Raw genomic sequence first — 27,802 nt, 5'->3', positions numbered from 1 at the left:
ATCTGTAAAATTTAAATCTTTTTTCAAATATAAAGACCTAATGGGGCCTATAGACTTTGACAACTACAAATATCTATTTACAGGAATAGGGAATCTTCTGTGTTCACTAAAATGTTTTTAAAACAGGGGAGCCTGGGGGCACCTGGGTGGCTCAGTGGGTTAAAGCCTCTGCCTTCGGCTCAGGTCATGATCCCAGGGTCCTGGGATCGAGCCCCATATTGGGCTCTCTGCTCAGTGGGGATCCTGCTTCCCCCTCTCTCTCTGTCTGCCTCTCTATCTAATTGTGATCTCTCTCTCTGTCAAATAAACAAATAAAATCTTTAAAAAAAAATCATATACAGAACTCTTTAATTAAAAAAAAAAAAAAAAAAAACAGGGGTGCCTGGGTGGCTCAGTCAGTTAAGCCTCTGCCTTTGGCTCAGGTCATGGTCTCAGGGACCTGGGATCAAGCCCTCCATCGGGCTCCCTGCTCAGTGGGAAGTCTGCTTCTCTCTCTCCCCCAGCCTGCTGCTCTGCCTTCTTGTTCTCTCTCTCTCTCTCTCCCTGTGTCAAATAAATAAACAAGATCTTTAAGAAAATAAAATGTTTTCAAAGCAAATTTCATAAATGTTCAAATAATTCATCATTGATTTTTTTATTCTAAAAACTAAAACTTTGACATATTCACAAAATATATAGCATATCAACTGATGTGTGATTAAAAATATTTTCACAAATGTATTTTCTAAAGCGAGAAAGCCTTTTAATGAACAAACCTAATTAAATCACATTCAATCATTACTTGATTTTTAAAAATAAATATTTTTTTATTTCCAAAAACAAATAATACTTACAAAATTCTTTTAAGAATGTAACTTTGGCTAATTATTATCACCAAAAGTAAAAACTAAGTAAATAATAAATCAAGAATAACAAAATCAATGTTTTATTTAGCAACACTCAGTAGCAGAAAATGTAATAAAAAGTGATCATAGTATAAATTCTAAGTCAGCAAAATTATAAAATAATGATGATGGTGATAATGATAAATTAAGCCAAAATTAAAATACAAATATTTTACATGTATTAAAAGACAAAATTTTAAAAGATGAAAGCAATCCAAATATCCATCAACAGACAAATGGATAAATAAAACATCATACACACACACACACACACACACACACACACACAGGAATATTATTCAGCCTTAAAAAAGGAAAAAATCTGAAATGTGGATAAACCTTGAAGACATTATGTTAAGTGAAATAAGCCAATTATAATAAAACAAATTCTATATGATTCCACATAAATAAGGTAACTAGAAAAATCAAAATCGTAGAAACACAAAGGAAAATGGTTGCCTGAAGCTGGGAGGAAGAGGGAATGGGGACATATTCCATGGGTAGAGTTTTAGTTTACTAAGATGAAAAAGTTCTGGAGAAGGATGGTGGTGATAGCTAAATAATGATGAATGTATTTAATACTACTAAAACTTATACTGAATTGAACCACTTAAAAAGGAATTAAGATGGTCAATTTTATGTCATGCATTTTTTACCATAATTTTTAAAAATTAATTTAAATGATTAAAATGGTACATTTTGCCAAATGTATATATATATACATATATATATATATATGCTTACCACAATTATAAAAATTAAAAAGTATTACTGATGAGAAGTAAGTAATCAGATACACTGGAATGATTCAAGGTCCAACATCAAGCATAGGTGCTATATGATATGGCTAATACAGAGAACTTTCTGGCCACAGGTACCACACCAAAATAACTGCTGAATTTAGGTACTTTACATATAGAGTCATTTAAATAATGCTCATATATCATTTCAACTACTATAAATTTCTGAATGGGTATACGAGACATTGTTAATGAATTATGACCATTAGTATCTTGAGTCCACTTATAGACTATTCAAGTATTCAACTTCCAACTTTCCTCCCTGATTAGCCTCTTGTCTCTCTCCCAAGCTCAGCATATTATTTCTGGACAATCCTCTGGGTAAATCTCATCCTTAGATCAATCAAGGTTTGGGATCCCTACTTCCTGAATGCTATCCCAAGTTACCTCCCCTCCAGCACCATGGGCATAAACTCATACCTAGAGGAGCTAGAGAAAAGCTAATTTATCGTAAGCCATCTTACTAGAAGCAGTATCAGGAGGAAGGTGAATTATGTGACCTTCTAATGCTAAACTTCTATGACTTAATAACACTTTTATGATGCAAGGTTATATAACATAAATTTCAGCTTTATATTCTGATTGTCCAGGTATTAGCTACAAATAACGTACGTATCAAAGAGACATCCCTCACCATGATTTTCAGTAGCATTAAAATGTGCTGGGTAAAACTGAGAAGTAAACGAAGCTTGCCACTGATGCTCTCCCCTTTTTTACCCACACTCTGCTGTCAAGGCCCACAGAGTATCCGATGGTGGTTCGAAGTTTTCCTAACCCTTCAAGAGTGATACACACAACACAGCTCAGCTTTCTCTGTCCTTCACTTTCTTCCACCTAAAACCCTGCCCTAATTTTTTAAAATCTCAATTTGGCAATAGACTACCTCCATTTGGACACAAATCCTGGTCAGGTTTTCTGATTTTCTTATGAAAATGTCAGTACCAATTCTCACCCAGTGGTCATTGGAGCATATGGACCTGCCCTTAATGGGAAACACAGACTACCTTTATTTCAGGTTCTACTATCCAACCCTTAGCTCATTAAACATTCAATGTCATCGAGTGGTTTTGTTAGGGTCCTGAAATTATAAATGATAGCCTTTTCTTTTTACTCAGATTTGAATACCAAATGCTATGTAATGGGGCAAAGGAACATAAATCAACATTTGAAAATCTCATCCTAGACCAAATGCTTTTCAAACCATCTGTGGTAAAAGATCAGGAATTTTATTTCCAATCTGTCATAGACATGCTTTTGTGAAAAACACTAAAATGAATTACTAGAAAAAAAAATGAAATTAAAAAATTCAAAACATATAAAATATAAGTCTCAATTTAGGAAATAAAAAGAAAGAAGAAGAAGGAGGAGGAGAAAGTTGTTATTCTTTTAGAGCAGTTTTAAGTTCACAGAAAATTTGAAAGAAAGGTGGAGTTCCTCCCATATACCTCTGCTCCCACATACACACAGCTTCCCCCATTATCTGTATCGATTTTCAAATTATATTTGACAGACATAATACTACTCTGTCAAATCACTTACAAGTTTCTAAGCACTCATTTTCAATTTCTGCATTTATCTCCTTGCACTGGTACCAATCCAGGGCCACACTTCTGAGTAACACTGACTCTTATCTCAACCCAAATATCCACCTCCACCCTGTCATCAAAGTCAAAAACAATCCTCTCCATAAAAGAACCAGGAAGACACAGAATGGCATATGCTATGGGTAGTGAAAAGCCACTTGGGGTACGTATACATCTGCCATCTGTATATTTCTAATTCATGGAGGCCGATCCTTTTTCATAAGGTATTCACCAATCTAATACATTTTCAGGTTTATGAGAGTAACAGGGTATAGAAGTCTCATATATGCCTTTCACTCTGAAAGGGGGTGAGTTAAATCCCCCATTCTGGTTCTTCATTATTTACATAATAAAGATCCATTTAAATGCACATGCAGTACGCCCTCCTGAAGCCAGCAGGAGGTGAACATGAAGATCTGAGACCAAACTTCTCTGTATGTGTGCAAAGCATGTTTCCATTGTGCAATCACTTTACAAATAAGAAATAAATACTGGGTTTATAAAACTTGGAAGAAAAGGTTTATGGCTTTGACTGTTTTCCATTACTGGAAAATTTACATGCTGAAAAGTAGCAAAAACCAGTGCAAAAGAATAAACAGTGGGTGCACTTCAAGGGCTTGTTTCCTTCAAGGATCAGGAGTAAAATTGGGTTTTATTAGCTGTTTCATTAAGTTTTACTTTGAAGAAAAACAAACAGTGAAGGCATATGTGCAACATCTGATGAAAAAGGATTTTATTCTAAACAGTCTCTGTACAAAACTCATTAATGTAACATTAAATGTGAAGACTTGTCTAGCAATTTTAGGATAATTTTACTCATTTTAGTTTATTTATAATTTCTGACACAGTTTATTTAACATACTCTAATCTTTAAATCACCATGTGTACTAAACTAATATATTAAATCTGTCTTTTCAATGACATTTTGCAATAAATATCTACAGCAGCTGTTAAAAGCAATTAGTAGATGAAGTTTGTATCACATTTAATTCCCAAACTAAGATAATATAGCTGGATATTGGTAACTTGGAAAATTCATGAAAGCAAATCAGTTCTTCTTAATCAAACTCCTAATTATAAATACTTTCCTTATACAAAAAGATGCTACAAGCATACTTTTTAAGAAATATTTAAATTTATGTGGTATTATAATCCAATATCTGGAATCTAAGCATCTAATGTATCTAAGTATTAAGTAAAAGTAAATACTTTTTTCCTCAGAACAAATTTAAACATGCTGGATATTCATCATATTCCCTTGGAATATGATGGAAGAATTTACTCAATCACTATTTTTCCATTTGAAGCCTAAACATTGATAAGAAGCAATTTCGTTAGTAAGAAAAAAAATACATATATTCTAGTTCCATTGCAGGAGTTACATAATAGTATGAAATTCTGGTATGGAGCAGATTAAAATTCAGCTTCGAACTAAGTGAGCAATTCACATATTAAACTACAGGTTAGGGGTGAAGGTGGTAGTCTTTGGAAGCAGATACACCTCGGTTCCCATCTTGACCCTGCCTCTTACATAGAGACAATGTAACACCAGCTAGACAAGTCTCCTAACTTCTCTAAGCCTTCTCTATCTCTTTTGAGGTAGAAATAATAATAGGTAATCCATAGGGATACTGTGGGGATTAAATGAAATTACTATATGTAAATAATAGCACAGTGATGATGCCTTGAAAATGGAGTTTCCTTTTTAAAAAATATTATGACTCATTTTAATCAAAACAATGTAACACATAGTTTTAAAAGTCAAACAGCACTAAAATGCATATATATAACAAAAATCAACAGCTCTTTCTTAGCCCTGTCAGTCTACCTAGAGGCAGCCATTTGCAACTTTCCTTGTTACATCTTCTGGCCTTCATCTCCAAATTCCATATATTTTATGCATATAGCTTTCCCCTAATAGATCAAATTCAGGGTGACCCTCAAACTAAAAAATCACAATCATTAAAAAATTATTTATGTTAAACTTATACATCAGAAAGAACATATAGAAGAAACAGACTCTATCTTAGGAACCCATGTAGTCCAAATCAATTGTAACCTGTGATTAAAGGGTTCCTACTCCTCAGAGTACAAATACGCAACTTTCCCCCCAATAACTGCTCTTAACTCTCTTGTGTGGAATCTCCTTTCCCACCTGTTAAGTGTGGCAGATTGACCTCATTAATGGCCCCAATTTTTCACTATATCCTTGCCCTTCGGTAGTGCCTTCCCACAATGACTCTGAGTTTGGCCTCCAAGAAAAGTTTAAATATAAGTTTTAAAGAGTGCTTGAGTGGTTCTACTTTCTGCTTATGGACCCCAGCCACCACCACAAGAACAAACTCAGACTAGCCTCCTGGAATATGAAACCAAGTCAAATCATCCCAAATAAGGCCATCTTAGACAAGCCGGCTCCCACCCACCATGAGTTGACGGTAGAGACAGACACAAGCCCTGCGGACATCAGTTAAGCCTGTCACAGATCAACAGAATGGTCTAGCTAATGCATAAGCTTCTTAGAAATAACAAATGGTTGTTTTAAACCACTAAGTTTTAAAGTGGTTTATTATGCAGCAATACCTTACTGATACATTAAGGACCCTTAAACAACTCAGTACCATATGGTAACTCGTTAGGCACTTTCAGTTATTAGAACTCTATCCTTCAAACAATTAGAATTCAATCTTCTGGGGCACCTGGGTGGCTCAGTGGGTTAAAGCCTCTGCTTTCAGCTCTGGTCATGGTCTCAGGGTCCTGGGATGGAGCCCCGCATTGGGCAAGGAGGGGTGGGGGCATCTCTGCTCAGCAGGGAGCTTGCTTCCCTCTCTCTCTGCCTGCCTCTCTGCCTACTTGTGATCTCTGTCAAATAAATAAATAAAATCTTAAAAAAAAAATTCAATCTTCTTCTTATTGTTGTTGCTGTTGTTGTTGTTATTTTGAAGCCTTCAGACTCAAAATCGATTTGAAGCTCTTTTCTCCCTGGTTCAACCCACACTCTCTACAGCTTGGAATGGAGAAATGAAGCACAGTCCTGCTCAGAGTAACCTGCCGTCCCTCACCATTTCTTCCAGGGGCCCATGGCTTGAGAATTGGAAGCAGAAAGGACAGTTATCCCCTTCCTTAACTGGTTGGAGTCACAGTACCCTCTCTGCTGTTTGCTGTTGCTTCTCTGGCTGATACTAACTAGCTGTCAGTGTCCCTGCTTGTGGCAGGCACACAGCTGCCAGCTCCCTGGTGGGGTGATTGTATGGACTCTTCAGAAGATCGTGCAGGGAAACCTGGACATTTACTGATATAGGCAGTGACCATATACCCTCTACCCTGCAGAGCGCAGCCTTTACCTCCTGGCTTGAGCAGGACAACAGAAAAATAGACCAAGTCTAGCTACTCTCTGGAGAAAATATATTAAACAGATTAAACATTCCCCCGTACTATCACTCTCAATTCTATTTAGCCCTGTTTTAGCAGAAAAGGGCAGACCAGCCAGTCCAATGCTAAGCAAATGTTCAAGTAGGAAAAGAAATGACCCTCCTTCTCACTTGAGGGTATTCCTACTCTTTTTAAGTGGTTCCTTGGACAAGGAAGGAAGGCTCTGGGAGGGGAAGGAATTATTCCTAATCACAGATTCTGTACTTCTCCTCTGCTGAATCCTACTCTCATATTGGGATGGGGTTAGGGATCCCAGTTTTTCAGGAATGGTTCCTCAGAACAATCTCTACAGGCAGGTTTCTGGTCCCAGTGGCTAGTAGATTATTCATAGCAATCTAAATATAGAAAATTAGTTACTCAGGGTATTTTGTCTTCAGCTTAAGGCCTTAGCTGCAATTCTGGAACAAGATAAAAAGGTCCCACTCAAAACACTGTTACATGGTTATTTTTAAATCTCAAGTATGCATTAAATTCCACTATTCTGCATATCATTATAGAAAAATCCCACTTTTACAGAAATGCCAGTTTTATTAAAAAGACTGCCCTGAAGAGGTTATTTGAATGATACTTATTAACTTTTTATGTAAATTTTATGGTGTTTTCATGGATCCTAATTCACCAATTAAGGGATAAAAGAACATCAGCATTTTTAAAAATTTCTCATAATTTTTCAAATTAAACTTTTCACCTAATAAAGTTCTTCAGACAAACTGTGAATTTTTATTTTTTACAAAAAATCAGGTAATCATTCATTTAACAGATATTTGTTTGTGTGCCTACTTAATACTTGGTGATATTCTCAGTGCATTGGGCATATCAGCAAAGAAAACAAAGACCTCTGTCCTCATAGACTAAGCTGGGAAAGAGAGACATTAAACAATAAACATACTAAAAAAGTAAATTATAATGCACATTGGAAGGTGGATAGTAGTATGAGAAAAAGAAAACACGAAGTAGGATAAGGGAAGTCAGGAGTGAGGCTGGCAGGCAGGGAGACCAAGCGGCCCAACACGTTGTTAATGGTGGTAAGAAGGTGATGTCTTGAGAGAACACATGAAAGAGGAGGGCATGGTGAGAGGTGGGCAGTCAGCCATATCTAAAAGAGGAATGGTCTACACAAAGGGGCCAGACAATTTAGAGGCCCCCAGGAAGGAATGTAGAGAAACACTAGTGTTTCTCTAGTATGTCTGAGGAACAGCAAGGAAGCAGTGTGCCTGGGTGGTGATGAATGAAAGGAAGGGAAATAGGAGGTGAAGTCAGAAGAGTCATAAGAAAGGTGAGGAAGGAGCAGGTCCCATAGTTTATAGTCTATTATTAATGTTTTTGTGTGGGGCACCTGGGTGGCTCAGTCAGTTGAACATTTGACTTTTGATTTCTGCTCAGGTCATGATCTCATTGTCCTGGGATCAAAACCCACTTTAGGGCTCTGCCCTTGGTGGGGAGTCGGCTAGAGGATTCTCTCTCTCCCTCTCCCACTGCCCTACCCCCTGTTTGGGCTTACACGCAATCTCTCTCTCTCTAAAATAAATAAATAAATGTTTTTAGAAATAAATAAATGTTTCAGCTTTTACCTAGAGTTGAGAAGTAATGCAATATGACTCACATTTTTTTTTAAAGATTTAATTTATTTATTTGACAGAGATCACAAGTAGGCAGAGAGGAGGGGGGAGGAAGAAGGCTCCCCGCTGAGCAGAGTGCCCAATGTGGGGCTCGACCCTAGGACCCTGAGATCACGATCCGAGCTGAAGGCAGAGGCCCTAACCCACTGAGCCACCCAGGTGCCCCATGACTCACATTTTAAAAGGTAATGTTATACCATCGGAAGGCAAGGGTGGAAGCAGGCAGATAGGAAGGTAATCCTAGTGAAAGCTGATGGTTGTTTACATCAGGGTGATAGCAAGGGGAGTTGATGAGAAATGGTCTGATCCTAGATAATATGAGGGTAGAGCAACAGGATGACCTAATGGACTGAATGTGGGGTCTGAGAGGAATAGAGAATGTAAGGATAACTCCAGTAGCTTGAACAATTGGGAAGATGGAGTCTTATCATTTGAGAGAAGATTAGTTTGGGTGGTAGTGGGTGAGTAAGTTTGGGGGGGGGGGGGGGTGAGATTCAGAGTTTAATTTTGGACATGTTGACTTCAGGATCTAAGAGGAGACATTAAAGTAGAAATGTCAGGTAAGAAGTTGAACTGATGAATCTAGAATTCAAGAGAGAAGTGTGGACAGGGAATATATATTTGGCAGTAATTAATATTTGATGCAATTCAAATGATGACCTCCAGGTTCATGAGAATAGCTAAGAAAATCAGACAGTCTCTGGTGTGATTCCCTCCTGCATGGCTCTCCTGTGGAACAGCAGTCATTGATCTCTGTCTGCCTTCTCTCCCACCTAAGTTCATGCCACTACACCATGGAAGATTTAATGAACATGGACATGAGTCCCCTGAGGCCCAAGAACTATCCCTTCAGTTGTGAACCTGAAGACTGACAAAGATTATCCCTTTAAGGTGGATAATGATGAAAATGAGCACCAGTTATCTTTAAGAAGGGTCAGTGTAGGGGTTGGTGCAAAGGATGAATTGGACACAGCTGAAACGGACGCAATGAGTTACAAACGCAGTCCAATTAAAGGCACACTGGCAACTTTGAAGATGTCTGTACAGCCAATGGTTTCCCTTCGGGGCTCTGCAGTACCACCACCTGTGGTCTTACAGTTGAAATGTGGTTCAGGGCCGGTGCGTACTAGCGGACAACCCTCAGTAGCTGTGGAGGAAGATGCAGAGTCAGAAGAAGAGAAGAAAGAAACTCCTTAGTGTATCTGGAAAGCATTCTGCCCCTGGAAGGGGTAGGAAGGGTCCAAAGAAAAAAATATAACTTGTTGCCAGTGAAGACGATGATGAAGATGATGATGATGATGATGATTTTGATGATGAGAAAACTGAAGAAAAGATTCCAGTAAAGAAATCTATACAAGATACTCCAGCCAAAAATGTACAAAAATCAAACCAGAATGGAAAAGAGTCAAAACCATCAACACCAAGATCAAAAAATCTTTCAAACCACAGAAAAAGACTCCCAAAACACCGAAAGGACCTTGTTCTATAGAAGACATTAAAGCAAAAATGCAAGTAAGTGATTCTCTTCACAAAGTAGAGGCCAAGTTCATCAATCATGTCAAGAATTGTTTCCGGATGACTGACCAAGAGGCCACTGAAGGTCTCTGGCAGAGGAGGAAGTCTCTTCAAGAAAGCAGTTTAAACAGTTTGTTAAAATTTTCCATCTTATTTCATTTCTGAAACAGTTGATATCTGGCTGTCCCTTTTATAACACACAGTGAGAACTTTCTCTTCTATGTCTGATAAATGTCCAGGTTCCATTGCCAAGAATGTGTTGTCTAAAATGCCTGTTTAGTTTTTAAAGCTGGAACTCCACCCTTTGCTTGGTTTTAAATATGTATGGAATGTTATAATAAGACACAGTAGTAGTGGTGGTCAGACAAATGGAATGGTGAGGAGACAAAAATATACATGTGAAATAAACTCAGTATTTTAATAAAGTGACAAATGAAAAAAAAAGAAGAGAATAAGACATAGCATGGTCATTAATATTATGAGGTTATAGAGAAAAGAAAAACAACAAAGGAGACTGAAAAGGAGTGAAGAGTAATCTAAGAGGTAAACCAAGAACATGAAAACACCAAATGTAAAAGTGTAACAAGAACAGAATGATAAATCCTGTCAAAAACTACTAAAGATCAAATAATTTACTAATGAGCTTAGAGGTAATGAACTTAGGGTTCACTGATGACATTACATAATATTGCATCCAATGGTTCATTCCACTAAAAAAGAATTTTGCTATTTAATAAAAATCCTTCTAAAACAAACAGGTTTTTAAACACTACTCAATGACCCACTTATTTCAAATAATACATTATACAATGAAATGAAATACAATGACATGTATTTATATAAGTAACAAACCTGGCAGAACTCCTTGCAGCTTATATGATTTTAACTCAATTAAACAAATGCGTATAGAGTGTTCATCATGCTAAGCACCAAGGATATAGAAGTGAGGATACAGAAACAAACTGCTGGCAGTCAAGCTTTCAGACTACTATGGGGAATCAGGTAAGTATACAGATAATCACCACATAGAATGGTGTACCAGTTATATGGAAATAGAGAGAAGGGGGCATATCCTAAACATGAGGGTTAGGGTTGCCTATCTGAAGGAGGCAATGCTTAAATTTAATATGGAAAAAAATCTCCAGTGATATCATATCTGCAGTGTCTCCAGTACAAGTAAGCAATCTCACTAGCAAGTCTGAGGTAGCCATCCCAGTTAGCACATGCAACCAACCAGCAACATAAACAGAAAGGTAACAGAAAGATCCTAGTAATGAGAGACCCACAGAGGGACTTGAACTCTGCAAACAACCCTGGCTGCCTTCCACCTGCATGTCTTAAGGAAACTAGGGTCTCTTCATGTCCTGGCTGACCACAGGGCTGTGCACGTGCACAGAGGATACAGGAGAAACTAGAAGCCAGGGCAGACTAGAAGCCTGCCCGAACTCTGAATGTGCTCCCAGCCCACATACAGATCCTTCAGGCAGGTGGAAATCTTACTCCACCCTTCATGCTCTGAGTGTTGGAACATAACTCTGACCAACCATAGACTATGAAGCTATACATAAATGTAATGTTGAAAGAAAGAAGCAAGACTCAAAAGAGTACATCTTTTTTAGGCATGAGCTGTGTATGCTTAGCTAAGGCGCCAGAGTTACATCCTGAAGTCATGAAAAATCACTGAAGGATTTAACCAGGGCGTAATGGGTTGGAATTTTAGGATGAAGGCAAGTTGGCGGAGGGCAAGATGAGACACAGAGACCAGGAATAACCCCTGAACCAAGAGAGAGGCAACAGAAAGGAGAGCGGAGGAGGCAGAGGTGAGTCAATATGAAACATGTTTAAAGGGGGAATAAACTGATGGAATGATCCATTAGGTGTAGGTGCTGAGGAGACAGTGGAATGTAAAAGTCTTCAGGTTCATGGCCTGAGCCAGAAGGATGGTGGAAACACCTACTAAAACAAAGAATTCAGATGAAGAGGTTGAAAGACAATGATCTCAGTTTTGATTACACTGAGCTCAGGGTTCTCAGAATTCTGAACTGTGAGACTGCTTATGTCATTAAACACAGGACCATAGTGGTCCAGAAACCTGAGTTCTCGCTTCAGTTCTAGCTCAAACTCGGGCAGGTCAGTTGTTATTTTGGTGCCAAAGTCTATTGTTTATTCAAGTTATCGTCACACAAAATGAAGACAATAAGACTGCCCTAAGTGCCTTATATATACAGGAGTGTCATGAGCGTAAAAAGAATGCTGTAAAATAAGAATACATCTGATTGTTGCTATCACACACATTTATCTGGAAACAGTAACTAATAACATGACCAAAACGAAGCCATAAATATTGCAAAAGAAACCATATTTTCACTATGTCAGATACCATGGAAAGCACCAAATAATTATTTTTAAAAGTACTAGAGGTAGAAGATAGTTCATTTAGGTAACCAGTTCCAAAAGATACCTAGCAAAATCAATCTTTAGCAAAATCAATCTTTAAAGTGAAAACTTGGGACGCCTGGGAGGCTCAGTCAGTTAAGTATCTGCCTTTGGCTCATGATCTCAGGGTCCTGGGATGGAGTTCCACATCAGGCTCCTTGCTCAGCGGGGAGTCTGCTTCTCCCTCTGCCTGCCACTCCCCCTGCTTGTGCACTTTCTCTCTTTCTCTCTCTCTCTCTCTCTCTCCCCCTATGACAAATAAAGAAATAAAATTTAACAAAGTGAAAACTTATTGAGGTGCCTGGGTGGCTTAGTGGGTTAACCGACCAACTCCTGATTTTGTCTCAGGTCATGATATCAGGGTTGTGAGATCGAGCCCTGCTTTGGGCTCCATGCTGGGCATGGATTCCACTTGAGATTCTCTCTGTCCCTTGAGATTCCCTCTGCTCCTCTGGCCTGAGCATGCCCTCTCCCTCTCTTTAAAAAAAAAAAAAAGATTAAATTTTTTAAAAAAGTGAAAACTTGTTTACCTAAAAGGTAAGACAATGTTACAGATATGTAATTGTACTCCAAATTTATAAATTTTAAAATAATACTCATTAAAAATACCAATTGGAAATAGACATATGAGGGAAATTCATCAAAACAACTATAACTATACTAGGGTAGTATGATTTTTCATAATTTTTCCCTATATTTTTACAAATATCCATGATTATAATAATATTGTCTGTAGTTGAAGGCCTTTCCCAAGGCTTTGGAAATAAGCATTTTTCAAGCTCAAGTTTCAAGTTAAAAATAATCCATAATAGGTAGAGCACATAGGTGAATTATTTAATGAGAGAGACTGGCTCCCCAGCCAGCAAGATTTGACTGTAATCTGATAGCAACCAAAAGAGAGACTGGCCAGTCATTAAAATTTAAAAAGAGAGAGAGATATATCAGTGAAGGAAACATTGGCAGTGTCCACTGGACACTTCAAGCAAGAGATTCTTACCCTATAAACCTAAAATTGCAATTTCTCCTCAATGGTAAGACTACCCCTATTACAGAGCAAGAGGTATGCCACTCTCAGATTATGTCATTAAGTATCTCAGTATTACGACTACACATGAGAATCTGTACTTATTTTGTGTTCATACAATTGTTTGGCCCATCTACGAAGCAAAAATGAATCATCATGACAGCAGCATTCCAGTTCACTTGACAATTTTATTTGTTATAAATTAATAAATTAGACTCTATATATTCTCTGTCTCTCTCTCTCTATGTCTCCCTCTCTATCCCCTCTTTCTCTCTCTCTCTCTTCTTCTCTCTCTCTCTCTATATATATAAACTTTAGAACCTAAGGGTAAGATGATCCTGGGCTTCATAAACTCACCACTGTAAAGATAACTCTACACAAGGCTTTTTGAAATAAAGCCTGTCACCCTGCCCAGGAAACCCAAACATCACTGTTAGCCAAGAATGTGCTTTTAATCGTTAAGCGTGCAAAATTACTATCGCTATTTAAATTTTAATTTATAAATTTGTGAAGTATTATAGCTTTTCGTTCTCTTATACTCTTGATAATCTTTAAAAGTGATGCTCAAAAGTATTTAACTCACAAGTGATATAACCTACTCTTGTTGAAATGATTGCTTAAGATTTGCATATGCTTAAGTGACAAATCGTATCATAACTCACAATAAATTATGAATGAAAAATCTAGTGTAACTGACTATGATTCAATGTTTATTAGAAAAACACAGCATGCTGTTCCAAGTGCATTTTTCTCCTAATCTCCAAAGATACACTAAAAACAATCTACTTTAGTCTAATCAAGAGACTATATCAATACAATATATTTAATCTTTATCTAGTGACATTTGGGCCCGGAAATAATATTTCATTAACTCACAGTGGATGGCCTAAACAAATACAGCATTATGCCAAAATTTAATAGAAGTAACATGCTCATAACTTCCCTAAAAATGATTATTAATACAGTGATATATAATTTTTAAATAAGCTAGAAGAAAAAGAAAAGTTAACCAAAAATTAAGTCTTAACCAACAAAGGTATTTATTTGTTACTACATAAAGAAACATGATAGCTAAGAAACCTATGAAAAACGTCTATTTCTTTTAGTAAACCTTAAAATTGTCATTTAACTTTAGCAAAAGCCTATCAAAACATATTAGGTATGCAGAGATTAAAAAATGGGTATTTAACATTTCATTTTTGAAATAAAAATCATTAATTCCAACAATTCAATATATAAATATCACTAACACGAACGGGTAGGCAAAGTAATTGTACTTAAAATACTAATTCCATTATTTACTCCTTAATTTGATTATGTTTCTGATAGAAATATCTAGTTGTGTTTATATATTATCAGCAAATTTGAGACATGGTCAAGAACTAGTCTTCTCAGATCTACAAGGAAAGCATTTTTAATCCTCTTTAATAATAGTGTGCTTTAGAAATAAAAGAAGTGAAATCTCTTAACAGAATGAGGCTATGCAATTCAGGATGTCCTCATCTAACAGAAATTCAATTCCAATTCTCTGTTTAGCTCTCTACTTCATAAAACCCAAATCAAAATTTATAGAAATAATAGATAAACTTGGAAGACATTAAGCTAAGTGAAAGAAGCCAGTCACTAAAAGATAAATGCTGTATGATTCCACTTATATGAGATACCTAGAATAATCAAATTCAGAGAGAGAGAGTAAATAGAATGGTGATTGCCAGCAGCTGAGAGGAGGGGCCAGTGGGAATACCTGTTAGTATTTAATGGGTACAGAGTTTTGTTTTGTTTTGTTTTAATGTATTTATCTGACAGAGAAAGAGAGATCACAAGTAGGCAGAGGGAGGGGGGGTATGGGGGGAGGGGAAGCAGGCTCCCCGCTGAGCAAAAAGCCTGATGCAGGGCTCCATCCCAGGACCCTGAGATCATGGCCTGGGCTGAAGGCAGAGGCTTAACCCACTGAGCCACCCAGGTGCCCCTAATGGGTACAAAGTTTTAATTTTGCAATATGAAAAGAGTTCTGGGACTTGGTTGTATGCACAGTAAGAATGTACTTAACTCTAGTGAAATGCACACTTAAAAATGGTTAAGATGATAAATTACATGTTGTTATGTGTATTTTACCAGAATTTTAAAGATTTTATCTATTTATTTATCTGAGAGAGAGTGTGCATGATTGGGGGAAGAGGCAGAGGGAAACCAATAAGCACACACCCTGAGTGGGGAGCTCCATGCCAGGCTACATCCCAGAATCCCCAAGATCATGACCTGAGCCAAAGTAAGACAATTAGCCAACTGAGCTACCCAGGCACCCAACCATAACTTTTTTAAAAATTTAAAAATTGTAAAAATTAAAAAAAATAGAAATAATAGGTCTTTGTATCTTTTCCTGAGTTCATTCATTACTTTTAGTATATAATGAGAAATAAATTTAGAGTGCACTTGAAGTACCAATAATTTTAAGACAGGAAAAAAGAAAGCCCAATTTAATTCTTTGAGATATGTTTTGTCACTTTATATACGCTAGTGATGCTTTAAAACAGTATGTACCTGGCTGTGAGTTGATAATTGTGGGAGCTAGGTGATAGGCACATGTGAATTCATTATACCATTCTCTTTACTTTTGTACATTTGAAATTTTTTTTATAAGACATTTAAAATAAAGACAGCTGTGCAAATAAGCAAAGTATGAAATTCAGGAGGGCAGCAGGATTGATGGGAAAGGCAACCTGGGTTCTCTACCAAGATAGTGTTAAAGGATGGAATAAAGTAAAATATTGAAATATTTTACAATCTATTTTTTAAAATATGAATTTGATGTAATTAGAATAATGGTTGAGGGGGTTGTTAGGAAAAGCAACATGCATTTAACCAGAAAGACTACTGAAAGGAAAGAATTAAAAAATCAACTTAAATTTCTAAGAATAAAATGAAATTGTAAAATTTTACTCTATCTAAATTAGGAAATAAGCCCTTTCAATCAGCTCTTCCTAAGCTGTAAAGAAAGTAATCAAAATATTTCTGGTGTGTTGCTATGTAAATTTCAAAATATAATCAAGTAGGTTTAACTAAAGATGGAGCTAATGGGGGGGGGGCTCTTAATTCTTCTTTAACAATAACATACAAAATAATCTAGTATTAACTGTGTAAAATCTAATTTCAATATTGGTAGACTATTTTGTTTACAGTATCTGAGTATCTCTCTTCCTATTTTTGCTGTACAAAAGTGAGAAAAGAAAGTTGAAAACCCATGGGAAATTATTTTATTAATAACCTATGAAAGGTCAAATCACAGAACCGAGGTCCTAAACTAATGTATTCATAACCAGTAGGTAAAAACAAAAAATTTAGAAGGCAAGTTGCCCTGAAGTTTTAAACTCTGCACAAATCACCGAAGTAGATCTAAATCTAAAATAAAGCTAAAAACATTTGCAATTGTTAATAAAGTTTACAATAAAGTGTAAATTATGACAGGACAGAAGAAAAGGAAGCATGTATGTAACATACATCAAAGTAAAGAGAAAAGTACCAAATTCAAACCTATACACACATCACCCATAGTTAATACATAACAAGATTTTGCCACATTTGCTTCTTCTACCCCTGATTTGTCTTTTATTTTGTTAAGCTAAATAGGTGTCATCTTATACTTTACTCCATAATCAAATATCCCTAATTGTGTTCCAAAAGGTCCTTTTATAGTTGATTTGTTTGACTTGGGCTCCAAATAAGGTTCACAAGTTACATTAGGATATGTCTCTTGAATTTCTTTTAATCTAGAGTAGTGCTGCTTAAAATATGGTCTGAACTGTTGTCAGCTCAAGAAGTAATTGCTGTCAATCCAGAAACTGTTACCGGTGCTCAAACTTTTTGTTATAGGTCAATAACATAAATTCAGGTAAGATAAAGTCAAAACGGAAAAGTAAGGATTTAGATACTTTCATAGCAAGCTGACACTGTCAAAACATCCAAGTGCATGGTCAGTGGACCTACCACCCTGAACCAGGTTGGTGGTCCTCACCCCTCCATAGTAATTCACATATGACCTGGGCTGCACACGAGGACCACCTACTGGTCGATGCCCAGAAAGGATTTTTTTTTTTTTAAGAGAGTTGTGTGAGGGGCAAAAGCAGAGGGAGAGGGAAGGAGAGAATGTAAAGGAGGCTCCATGCTCAGCAGGGTGCCCAACATGGGATTCAATCTCATGACCCTGAGATCATGACCTGAGCTGAGACAGTCGGATGCTCAACTGACCGAGCCACCTAAGCACCCCCCCAAAAAGGATACTTTAAATACAAAACAAGCTCAGTCTTCAATACCAGATAGTTAGAGATGCAATCCTCTCCTCACTTCTTTACCGAACCATTAACTTTTTAAGGAAATTGAGTCAGTTGTCCTTTAGATTTCTTTATTTCTCTATTTGTTTCCTGTGGTGTCAATTAGCTTGGTTCTCCATCACTTGACTTCCTTAATTGATTCTATTCAGGTTCAATATTTTGGGCAAGAATATTTCATGGATTGTGCTCTGCGATTCATATTATAAAACTTCAGCAAGTATGCAATATCTGGATGTACTATTTTTAGTAATGCCATAGTAATGCCATGATTAATCACTAGGGTTCAGGTGATGATAGTTCAATCCCTCCTTTGTAAATTCCCCATTAACCCTTCACCTAATAATTTCATCCACTGATTACTGCCACCTAATTCATTTCATTATGGACTGAAAAGTAGTGATTTTCTAATTCTACCATCCTTTCTACATTTATCAGATGGAATTTTGGGGGGAAAAGTTTCCTTATCAAGTTAGTCTATTTAGTTAACATGAAATACAAAAAATACAGTAAAGGTAAGATAAATGCTTATTTCTTTCCTTTTGCTTAATAATTTCAAAACAAAAATATTCAGTATGTTAGGTTTGGAGACTCTTCTATTCCGCTCTCCCCTGTGTTTGTTCATTCTCTCTCTCTCTCTCTCTCTCTGTGTCTCTCTAAATATTGTATTTCAGAGGTGGCTGAAATGGATGTCTCAGTCAGTTAAGTGGCTGTTCAGGTCCTGATCTCAGGGTCCTGGGATCAAGCCCCAGGTCAGGTGCCCTGCTCAGCAGGAAGCCTGCTTCTCCTTCTCCCTCTGCCCCTTCCCACCGATCTCACCCTGGACTTGAGTACGCAGGAGTGTGCGCGCATGCACTCACTCTCTCTAAAATAAATAAATAAAATCTGGGGGGAAAAATGCCTTCATTGCATGCATTCGTTGTTGTTTGCCATCTTTTGCTCTTCCTCTCATCCTGGAGGACTCAGAATAAAACACTAAAGACCAGCACTGTATATTCGGTGGTAAATAGATTTTTATAGAGTTTTCTGAAAATTTAACTACAATTTCATTTATAGCATTATTTCTAAAATAAAAGACTGAAAAATTTCAAACAACTAGCTAAAAATCATAACCATAATATGGCTTTCCATATGCCAGAGACTGTGCTAAACTCTTTGAATATAAATTCCATTTAATCTACACAACTACCATACTATATGGTGGGTATTATTTTTATTCCTATTTTATAGGTTAAAAAAAAATGAAGTTTAGAAACTTTAAGAAATCTGTCCAAAATCCAGCTTGTAAATGGTAGAGCAAGGATTTGTAGCCATGTCTAACTCTGAAGTCCATGCTCTTAACGAATATCTTTAATATCTAAAAGACCATTATGTTAAACAATGGCCTTCAACAAGAGTATGCCACCTTCCTGAGAGGTATTTATAAACAAACCTGAAGGTCTGAGTACTCGTTAAAGGAGGCTCTATATAAAGGGATAAATAAGATCCTTTTTAAAAATAACTGTCAGAAAAAAAAATAATAGATAACTTTCAGGGGCAGAGGGAGGCATTATAAAGGTATAAAAGCAACCTCTTGGGGGTAATGGGTATGATCAACCTCTTGACTGTAGGAGGGTTCATCGGCCTCACACACAGCTTGTTTCCCAATTTTACCTCAAGACTACTATTTTTTTGATTAAATAAAAACAAATTTCTGGAGCCTATAAAGTAAAACAACAGTATAAGTATTCTCGCCAAACAGTCCCAGAAAAGACTGAGATAAAGACTGAATGAAAGTTTGAAGGAAAAAAAACCAAGGGAGTGATTCAGAATTTCCTTCATAAAAGTGGGACAGGGGGTGCCTGGGTGGCTCAGTGGGTTAAAGCCTCTGCCTTCGGCTCAGGTCGTGATCCCAGGGTCCTGGGATCGAGTCCCGAATCGGGCTTTCTGCTCTGCAGGGAGCCTGCTTCCTCCTCTCTCTCTGCCTGCCTCTCTGCCTACCTGAGATCTCTGCCTGTCAAATAAATAAATAAATCTTTAAAAAAAAAAAAAAAAAGTGGGACAGCACTGCAGATATTAAGTCGCAAAAATACTAACCAACCAAAATTCACAAGAGAGGTATCTGCTTTGCCGAGAGCCCCCTTTACTAATTCAGATCAGCAACATGCACTGAAGTAGGGCAGGGTAAGAAACCACAGTCGTACCACACACATACCCAACAACAGAATGTAAATCACCACACATATCCCACATATTATTCATCAGTAGCATGTTGGGTTTAGTCCTGTTTCTGAAGTTTTTTAAGTAGTTGCCAATATCTGTAAATTTACTTTTCTTGAAAGGTCTGGTAACCCCTGTGTCACATTCCCAACCTGGCAAGAGGACAAACACTCTGCTGGGCACAGCCCTTAGGACTCAGGGTCCAGATTGTCTTGTACCTGGCAGCTTGATCCATTTATGTTACAAATCCCTGGACTCCAGGGCTTTTGAGTCTGTAGTCCTTGCCCTAAGGTTACAAAGATTTTCTCAAAACAGTGTTCTGTTTTGTTTTGGTACTATCTATGGGCTCACCTCCACATTAAAAAACAAACAACAAAAAAACCTGCCCTTAATTAGAGGTGCAATTCTAACTCTGAAGGGTAGGTAACTTTCCTAACTGAGCAGGCAATAGAAATGAACAAGAAGCCAATGACAGCCATACCCCACCCCTGAAGCAAAGGACAGACAAGAATAAAAGCAAATCCTGGAAACTAGTTCTTGGCACACTAGTTTCAACAAATTCACAGAACACATTTCTAACAGATATAATATTATCATGAATCTCCCTCCTGGAGACCCTTCCCAGCATTCCCCAACAAACATGTGTGTGTGTGTGTGTGTGTGTGTGCACATGCGTGGACATGCGCTCATGCACATGTACACACACACAGTCCCATCTCCCTCCCTAAACTTTTCCTCCCGCATTCTACCAGGTCACTGAAATAGTAGCTGGAACATCTATTATTCTAATTCTAGGGGAGGTGAATCATGAGAGACTATGGAGTCTGAAAAAACAATCTGAGGGGTTTGAAGTAGCGGGGGGGTGGGAGGTTGGGGTACCAAGTGGTGGGTATTATAGAGGGCACGGATTGCATGGAGCACTGGGTGTGGTGAAAAAATAATGAATACTGTTATGCTGAAAATAAATAAATTTAATTTAAAAATAATAATAAGAAGAATAAACAAAGCAGACAAAAAAAAAGAAAGAAAATTTCTTTTTTAAAATTTATTAAAAAAAATTTGTGGAAAGGAAAGGAAAAGTTTCTCAGGAATAACCATACAAATTATTACAGATCAAACAGGATCAGAAACCTACATTTATCCAATAAATAAACAGCCAAATTTTTAAAAAATCATATATCAGAAACATGATATTAAAGTCAGGATGGGGACACCTGGGTGGCTCAGCCGGTTAAGCGGCTAACTTCAGCTCAGGTTAGGACTCTAAGGTCCTGGGATCAAGTCCCACAACGGTCTCCCTGCTCAACAGGGAGCCTGTTTCTCTCTCTGTCTGTCACTCCCTCTCCTTGTGTGCTCTCTATCTCTGATTATAAATAAATAAAGTCAGGATGAAGAAAAGAAAAGATGAATAAAGATGAATAAACACTCAACACAATAGCAATCAAAATTATAAAACACTCAGAAAAAAGATTAATAAAAGGTACTACTAATAAAATCATGTTATCCCAGAGCAGGAGATGCCTAATCAACTGTCCAGTCACTAACTTAAAGAGTGGGGCTGGAGTCTCTCGTGATATTCCCCCACTCCCACCCCATGAAAGCTTAGCTGGCACATGACCCAAAGGGAAATCACGGCTTCTCTCTCTGGTGACACTGTGGATCGGGTCAAAAACTGCATTTCCCTGTCCTACTTCTGAATCATAGGAATCAGCTCTAAAGTATTCACATTTCTCAGAGTTCATAGAGCAAACAGAGCCAATAATCACAAAAACTGGGAATCACCACTTTTTTTAGGTATCAGATTAAAAAATCAAGTAGAGAAAATTTATCCTATCAGAAAATTATCTCAAGGAGCTTTTGGCAGAGAAACCTTACTAAGTATAATCCATACTAAGTATAACGTGTAGAAATAGATGAGTCCATAGACCTTTTACATCATTATTACTGAATAGAACCAAAGAAAGAATGCTTTGGAATGTGTTTACATCATTAAGAAATTTCCAATTAATTCATTCCTCAATATTTCAGACTTTGTGATTGTTTGACTCTGGTTTGGTTTCAGGATTATCTTTCCACTCTCCAGACAAAAGCACTTTCCTAAGAAAATAAATAGTGTAAATAAATGGTTTGAAGCACCACAGAAGCATCTGTTTACATTCAGATAATTAATATGCTAAGCATTCTTATCTATTAAATTAAAGGAGGTCACCTAAGGACCTTTCTAGATAATACTTCATTAGCCCAATTATAATGAATATATATAGTTGAAACAATAAAATGGACATCTGTTTTAAAACAGTCTTCAATTTAAGCCTTTTACTAAATCAAACTAGCTTTCATATATTAGTTTAAATTACTGAGGCTTTATACAGCCGAAGGAAAAAAAAAAACACTTTATTAAAATAGAAAATAAAAGTTTCTGTTCTTACCTTCGAAGTTCTCCATTCCCAACCATCACTTATCTGTTGTGAATGTTTAATGAATTCTGCACAAAAGTGCTGAAATGTTTTTTCTCCAAAGAACTCATCTTCTTCCATACTAAATGATAACTGTAATATAAAAACTAAGTATAAGTATGAGCTGTAGAATGAATGCTAAAAGGAATTCTGCTACATCACTTACTTCTTTAAACAAACCAAAATTTGAGACATAGAATGAGAAATATCCTCAGAGTCATTCCAAAAAAGCACTATGTTTCCATCCGTTTTACCCTATCCCCATTTTTTAATCAGAAAGAAAATGTGGTCAACATGAAAACTTAAAACCTAAATTTATAACAAATACACATCTATGGTTCAAAAAGTTAAATCTGTCCATAAATTTAGTTTCAAGAGCTTAATTTTATCTCACTTCTTCTAAGCTAGTGCTTCTAAACAATCTCATCAGAGCTTCCTTCTCTACTTTCTACCTTACTTAGCTCTTACATAGAGAGTGTAGTAGTGCTTAGTAAAGCTGAGCTGTTCTTCTGTTCTTCACACTTTATTAGAGAGTTCAGTTCACTAACCAATGATGTTCTCAAGCCTAAAAGTTTTGTTTTTCAAGGTGTAAGGTTATGATCACCTAAGTAATGATCCACTTTATCAAATCTACAAATGTAACGAGTCAAGCAATAGCCACAACTTTCTTACAAAAATCTATCTAAAACATGAACCATTGTTTATAATAAGAGAAATTTAGGGCTAGAAGGAAATTGTTAAATTATATAGTTCAAGACCTTTGATGAAAAAGTTAAACCAACTGAATTCCTAGATTTTCCTCACTGGTACTGAGCATCATCAGGAAAATTACCACTTGTTGATTGCTTACTGTGTCAAGCACTACATTAAACACTTTACATCTCCATTTAATCCTCACATAACCCAAAGACTGTTGTTACCCCCATTCCCCAAAAGAATAAGAGAAAGAAATCTGCTCAAGAAATGCAAATGAGAAAGGATTCAAACCCCAATGTGGCTCTAAGGCCAGTGATCTGTCTATACTAACTGATTCTTAGTACAGCGTTCTTTCTGATTATTCAAATTTAGTATGACCTAGAGAAGAATGTGCTCATTCAGCCAAGAAACACAGACTGAATATCTACAGTAGGTACTATGCATAGGTGAAGCTTAGATATACAAAATGAAAAAATATATATGTATGTGTGTGTGTGTGTGTGTGTGTGTGTGTGTGTATTCCTTGCCTTATAAGAGCTCACAATGAAGGAGGGAAGGGAAATAAGCAATAAAAATCATTATAGTAGAAACTCTCTTAACCAACCTCCAGTCAATCAACTTGCCAAGTTAACTGACAACTATCCATTCCCTTGGTAAATACTGATGTCTACAACATGCTGATCATGAGCACCTTGCTACCATCAGTTGAGTTTATATTCACAAACCACATCTGTATATCATAAATACATGCTTTAATTAAATGCTACACAAACCAAATCCATAAAATGCAAGTAAAAAAGAAAAATAACTGCTATTTTTATGATTTAATGCCTTAGAAAGACTTTATAAAGGTAAGTCCCCATAAGAAAAAATACCTACTTATTGAAGTAGGTATGGACAATGCAACTGAAAAGACTGGTGGGGGAAAAAAACCATACAAATCTAGGATCCTGTGCTCACATTGCTACATAAATAGCTTGAGTTCTTTCTTTTAAATGCAAACTAGAAATCTAGAGGATGCATTCTGCATTCAGTATATTCATGAAGGAACAATGAATTCCATTCAAGTTTACATACTCAAAGAAAATCCCTCGGTCATACATGAGACAATTGACAGGAATGTATTTCTGTTCTAAGCTTAAATAAAATGTTTCATGTCTACATGTATTTTTTTTTAACTCTAGCTTTAATGAACTTTTTCAGTGACTTGATCAACTCTCAATCCTTACAGCACTGGAAAACAGCATTTATGTTTAAAGTATATACAAATGATTGAGTCCCTTACCAAGAGGGGATAGTGTGGGAGGGTGTGTGGGGTGGGGCATGAAGATGAATCTTGAAGTTATAGAAGAGTTTGTGTAGTGCAGACTGTCATTGGGTAAAGCACAAGGGTGAGAACAGTAGTCCAAGCAGGGAGAATGGTATGAACAAAGGCAAGTTAGGGTGCAGAGAACTCCAAGTCTGATCTCACAAACATGATGCAGGAAGTGCAGGCAGATATACTCTAGTGACGTGCAAGTTAAACTTGTCTGCTCTCTATTGGAGCAGAATGGCAGAGGTAAAGCTTCAAAGGTACAATACTGAAGAGTAATAAAATTTTGATGGGAGACTTACATGCCACACAAGAAGGAAGGGTGCTGTGATTACCATTAGCAATGCTCAGCTCCCCAGGTACAGGAACCAGCAGGGAGCTGCACTGAGCACACGTGCAAAGTTGAGGTTTTGCCGGGTTGATTCAGTGGAAGGATAAAGGGAGAAGAAGAAATAAAATATGCTAGTGAGAATAAGCTCATAGTTCCAGATGAGGCAGGAAAGTAAAAATACCAAGAGAAGATTGAAGGGGCTGGGAAAACATGGTAGTATCAAAGAATATCAGATACTAAAAATGGCTAAGAACTACCATAGTGAAAGGAAGGAAGACCAGAAGACATTGAGACTTTAGAACTTCAGGAGGTCTCAGCAAGGATATAAAGTAACTTACAGATACAGGTCGCTGGAGCTCAGAGGTTTAGAAAAATATGAAGCTTATATTTGCTGCTTTTCATATGCATGCTGAAGTCACTTAGAATTATCTGGAGAGTTGGGGGGGTGGAGAGCTCTTGAAGAAAGATGGAAGATCAAATGAGCGATTTGTAAATGACAAGGGACAAATGGTAGGAGATGGTGTATAATGCTAAATCCATCAAGAATAATCACTAATAAACTAATACAGGTGATCCTGATGAGCCAAAACACAGCCTTGGATTCCTTCTCAAGATAGTGCAAAAAGGAGCCACTACCAGTAAAAAGGGATATGTGACACTACCAGCGAATATGTGAGAAAAAGACCTAGCTCGCTATATTGGGTAGAGCTGAATTTCATAGGATATAAAATTCCTCAAAAGATTTTCAAAGAAGCCCTAAAAGTGCTGGGATATCTGCAGGAAGCTAAAGAAGCAGTGACCTAAAATTTGCTCTGGGGAAGTAGAGGCTACCAGTCATCTCCAGATCCTACAATTCATAGGTTGGAGGAAGGAGCAGCTTCCACTCAAACAGTTTCAGTTTTTGTTTGTTGTTTCTTGTTTCAAAGCCAAATTTCCTTTAAAACTAGTTAGTGGAAGCAGTGACCTGTGAAGATGTTAACACCATGTGAGATGAAGTGTGGAAACTGATCCACGGTATATATCCACTCACTACCCCCACCCTGGAGATTCACAATATACATTGTGATGGGGAAACTTAACTCAGGGTTTCCTGACCCTTTTGACCATAAAATTCTTTTTCTGGGAACACTTAACTTACTCCACAGAATGTAGTAAAGACAATAACGCGTTAAGGATCAAGATAAGTTTGTTTATTAGGGATGTGTGCTCCAGAGATCATAACAAAATCTGAGAGGGTAGGAGAACAGTGGGAGAACAGGTTTGGGAAAGGAAAGCACCACGTACAGGAATTCTGAGTACATAAGAGACAATAAAATGCAGGGGCTTCTACTGAGGCAGTCTTCTCAAACATTTCAGGTATGTTAAAGTATCTCTGGGTTATGCACGAAATCCTGGTTAAGGTGCTTCAGTGCACACACAAGAAAGTGACATCTAAGGAGACATTAAAAGGAAGAATAGAAGTTAACTAAGCAAAGGAAGGAGGCAAAGGAATAGAATGTCCAAAAATCTGAATAAAAGGGAAGGTCTGGTAATTAAAGAACTCTTGCTTGACTGAAATACAGCGGTAGAGGAGGGTTATTAAGGAAGGAGAGCGTGCTAGCTTGAGGGCTCAAAAGGGTTTTGACTGTGGGAGTAAACTGGTATTTGCATTCTGGCTTCTGGTCGAGACTGCAGTTCTTGCCTGACTAGATGAACACCTATTAAAAGTCTCTTGCAATAATACAGGAAAGACAAAATAATTCTAAACAGAGCCAAAGACTGGAAGTAGGGTAGAAAGGGGGAGGATTCAAAAGGTATTTTGATAGTATACTCATGACAACTGGTGGATCTTGGTAGGTGAGGGATCTGTGGGAGAAAAGATTCAAGGAAGATTCCCTGCTCTTTACCGTAGGTGGTGGTACACTGAGCAAGAACAGGTTTGGGGAGTGAGATGGACTTAATTCAATCACACTGATTTTGAGTTTGAAATACCTGTGCAATACCCATGTGAGGAGAATCTAGCGTCGTTTTGAGATGGATCTGGAACTCAGAAAGAAAGAGAAATCTGGGCCGGACATATTGATTTAAATCAACATTATAGATAACAGAGCACACTTGATCACTCAGGGGGAGGATACAAAAGTAAACTAGCAAGACCAAAACAAAGCAGTCAGAAAATTAGTTTTTCTAATGATACAGTGACCCTGACATATATTGAGACATACTAAGTCAACTGAAAACTGAATTTAATACATAAAAAAATACTAATACATGTCGGCATATTTTATAAATTTCAAACAAACCCTTACTTAACAACAAAACTGAACTAAAGTAAAAATATTCCATTCCTGAAGCCCCCCCAGTTACTTGAAGTTTACTGAACTATTCAAAATGTTAGTCAAAATATAAAATTTCACTCAATAGCCATAGTTTATCTAATTAACAGCACTGTACCACTAACAAGATGACAGCACATCAAAGCACTAATTAATATTTGGTTGAATACTTACAAAATTATCTAAAGACTGGGCTTTGCTGAAGGATATTACATATAATAATATAAACACTTACAGCTTGATTACAAAATTAGGAACTATATTATATTAAAATGCTATCCATCTCAACTTGAATCATCGTAATATGCCATAATGAAATACCACTGAATAATTATTGTCTCTTTGCTCAAGTAAGAATATTTCAACTCATTAAAAATGAAAATATAATACAATCAACATTTTCATATGTACTTTTCAATATATAATACAATATATAACACTCTGATCTTCTACCAAATATATAGACTAGTAGAGGCAGAAATTAGAGTATTAGAACTTTCTACTATGAGATGGCTGAAATTATGGTCAAAAATGAAAATAACTTGGGGTTGCCTGAGTGGCTCAGTCAGTTAAACATCTGCCTTCAGCTCAGATCATAATCCCAGGGTCCTGGGATGGAGCCCTGCATTGGGCCCCCTGCTTAGTGAGGAGCCTGCTTCTCTATCTCCCTCTATCCCTCCCCCTGCTTGTGCCCTCTCTCACTGGCTCATAAATGAAATCTTTTTTTAAAAATAGAAATAATCACAACTGCAGTTTAAGCAAAAATGGCAAAACTTTATTTTGCAAATGTAAAACTCCTTAGACCTGTTTCCATTTCTAGACTTAAGGTATCTTAAATTTAGACTAGAGATGAAAACAGAACACAAGTAAACGTTCAA

At 37.0% G+C, this 27,802-nt stretch overlaps 1 protein-coding gene and 1 pseudogene across 6 annotated transcripts in view; one reads left to right on the top strand and one right to left on the bottom strand.

The window, feature by feature from the left end:
• Window positions 1–27,802, bottom strand: part of ATG10 (autophagy related 10) — a 309,264-nt gene that overhangs the window by 184,822 nt on the left and 96,640 nt on the right. For all 6 annotated transcript variants that reach the window (XM_059418179.1, XM_059418180.1, XM_059418177.1 and 3 more), the window contains one exon: window positions 22,244–22,363. In XM_059418179.1, the coding sequence (XP_059274162.1) occupies window positions 22,244–22,351 (108 nt within the window). In that variant the 5' untranslated portion in view covers window positions 22,352–22,363. The remainder of the gene's footprint in view (window positions 1–22,243; window positions 22,364–27,802) is intronic.
• Window positions 9,110–10,004, top strand: LOC132027967 (nucleophosmin-like; annotated as a pseudogene).

This window comes from Mustela nigripes, chromosome 12 (genome assembly GCF_022355385.1).
Source record: "Mustela nigripes isolate SB6536 chromosome 12, MUSNIG.SB6536, whole genome shotgun sequence".
In the NCBI taxonomy this organism is placed as follows: domain Eukaryota; kingdom Metazoa; phylum Chordata; class Mammalia; order Carnivora; family Mustelidae; genus Mustela; species Mustela nigripes.
This window is presented reverse-complemented; position numbering and strand designations above follow the sequence as displayed.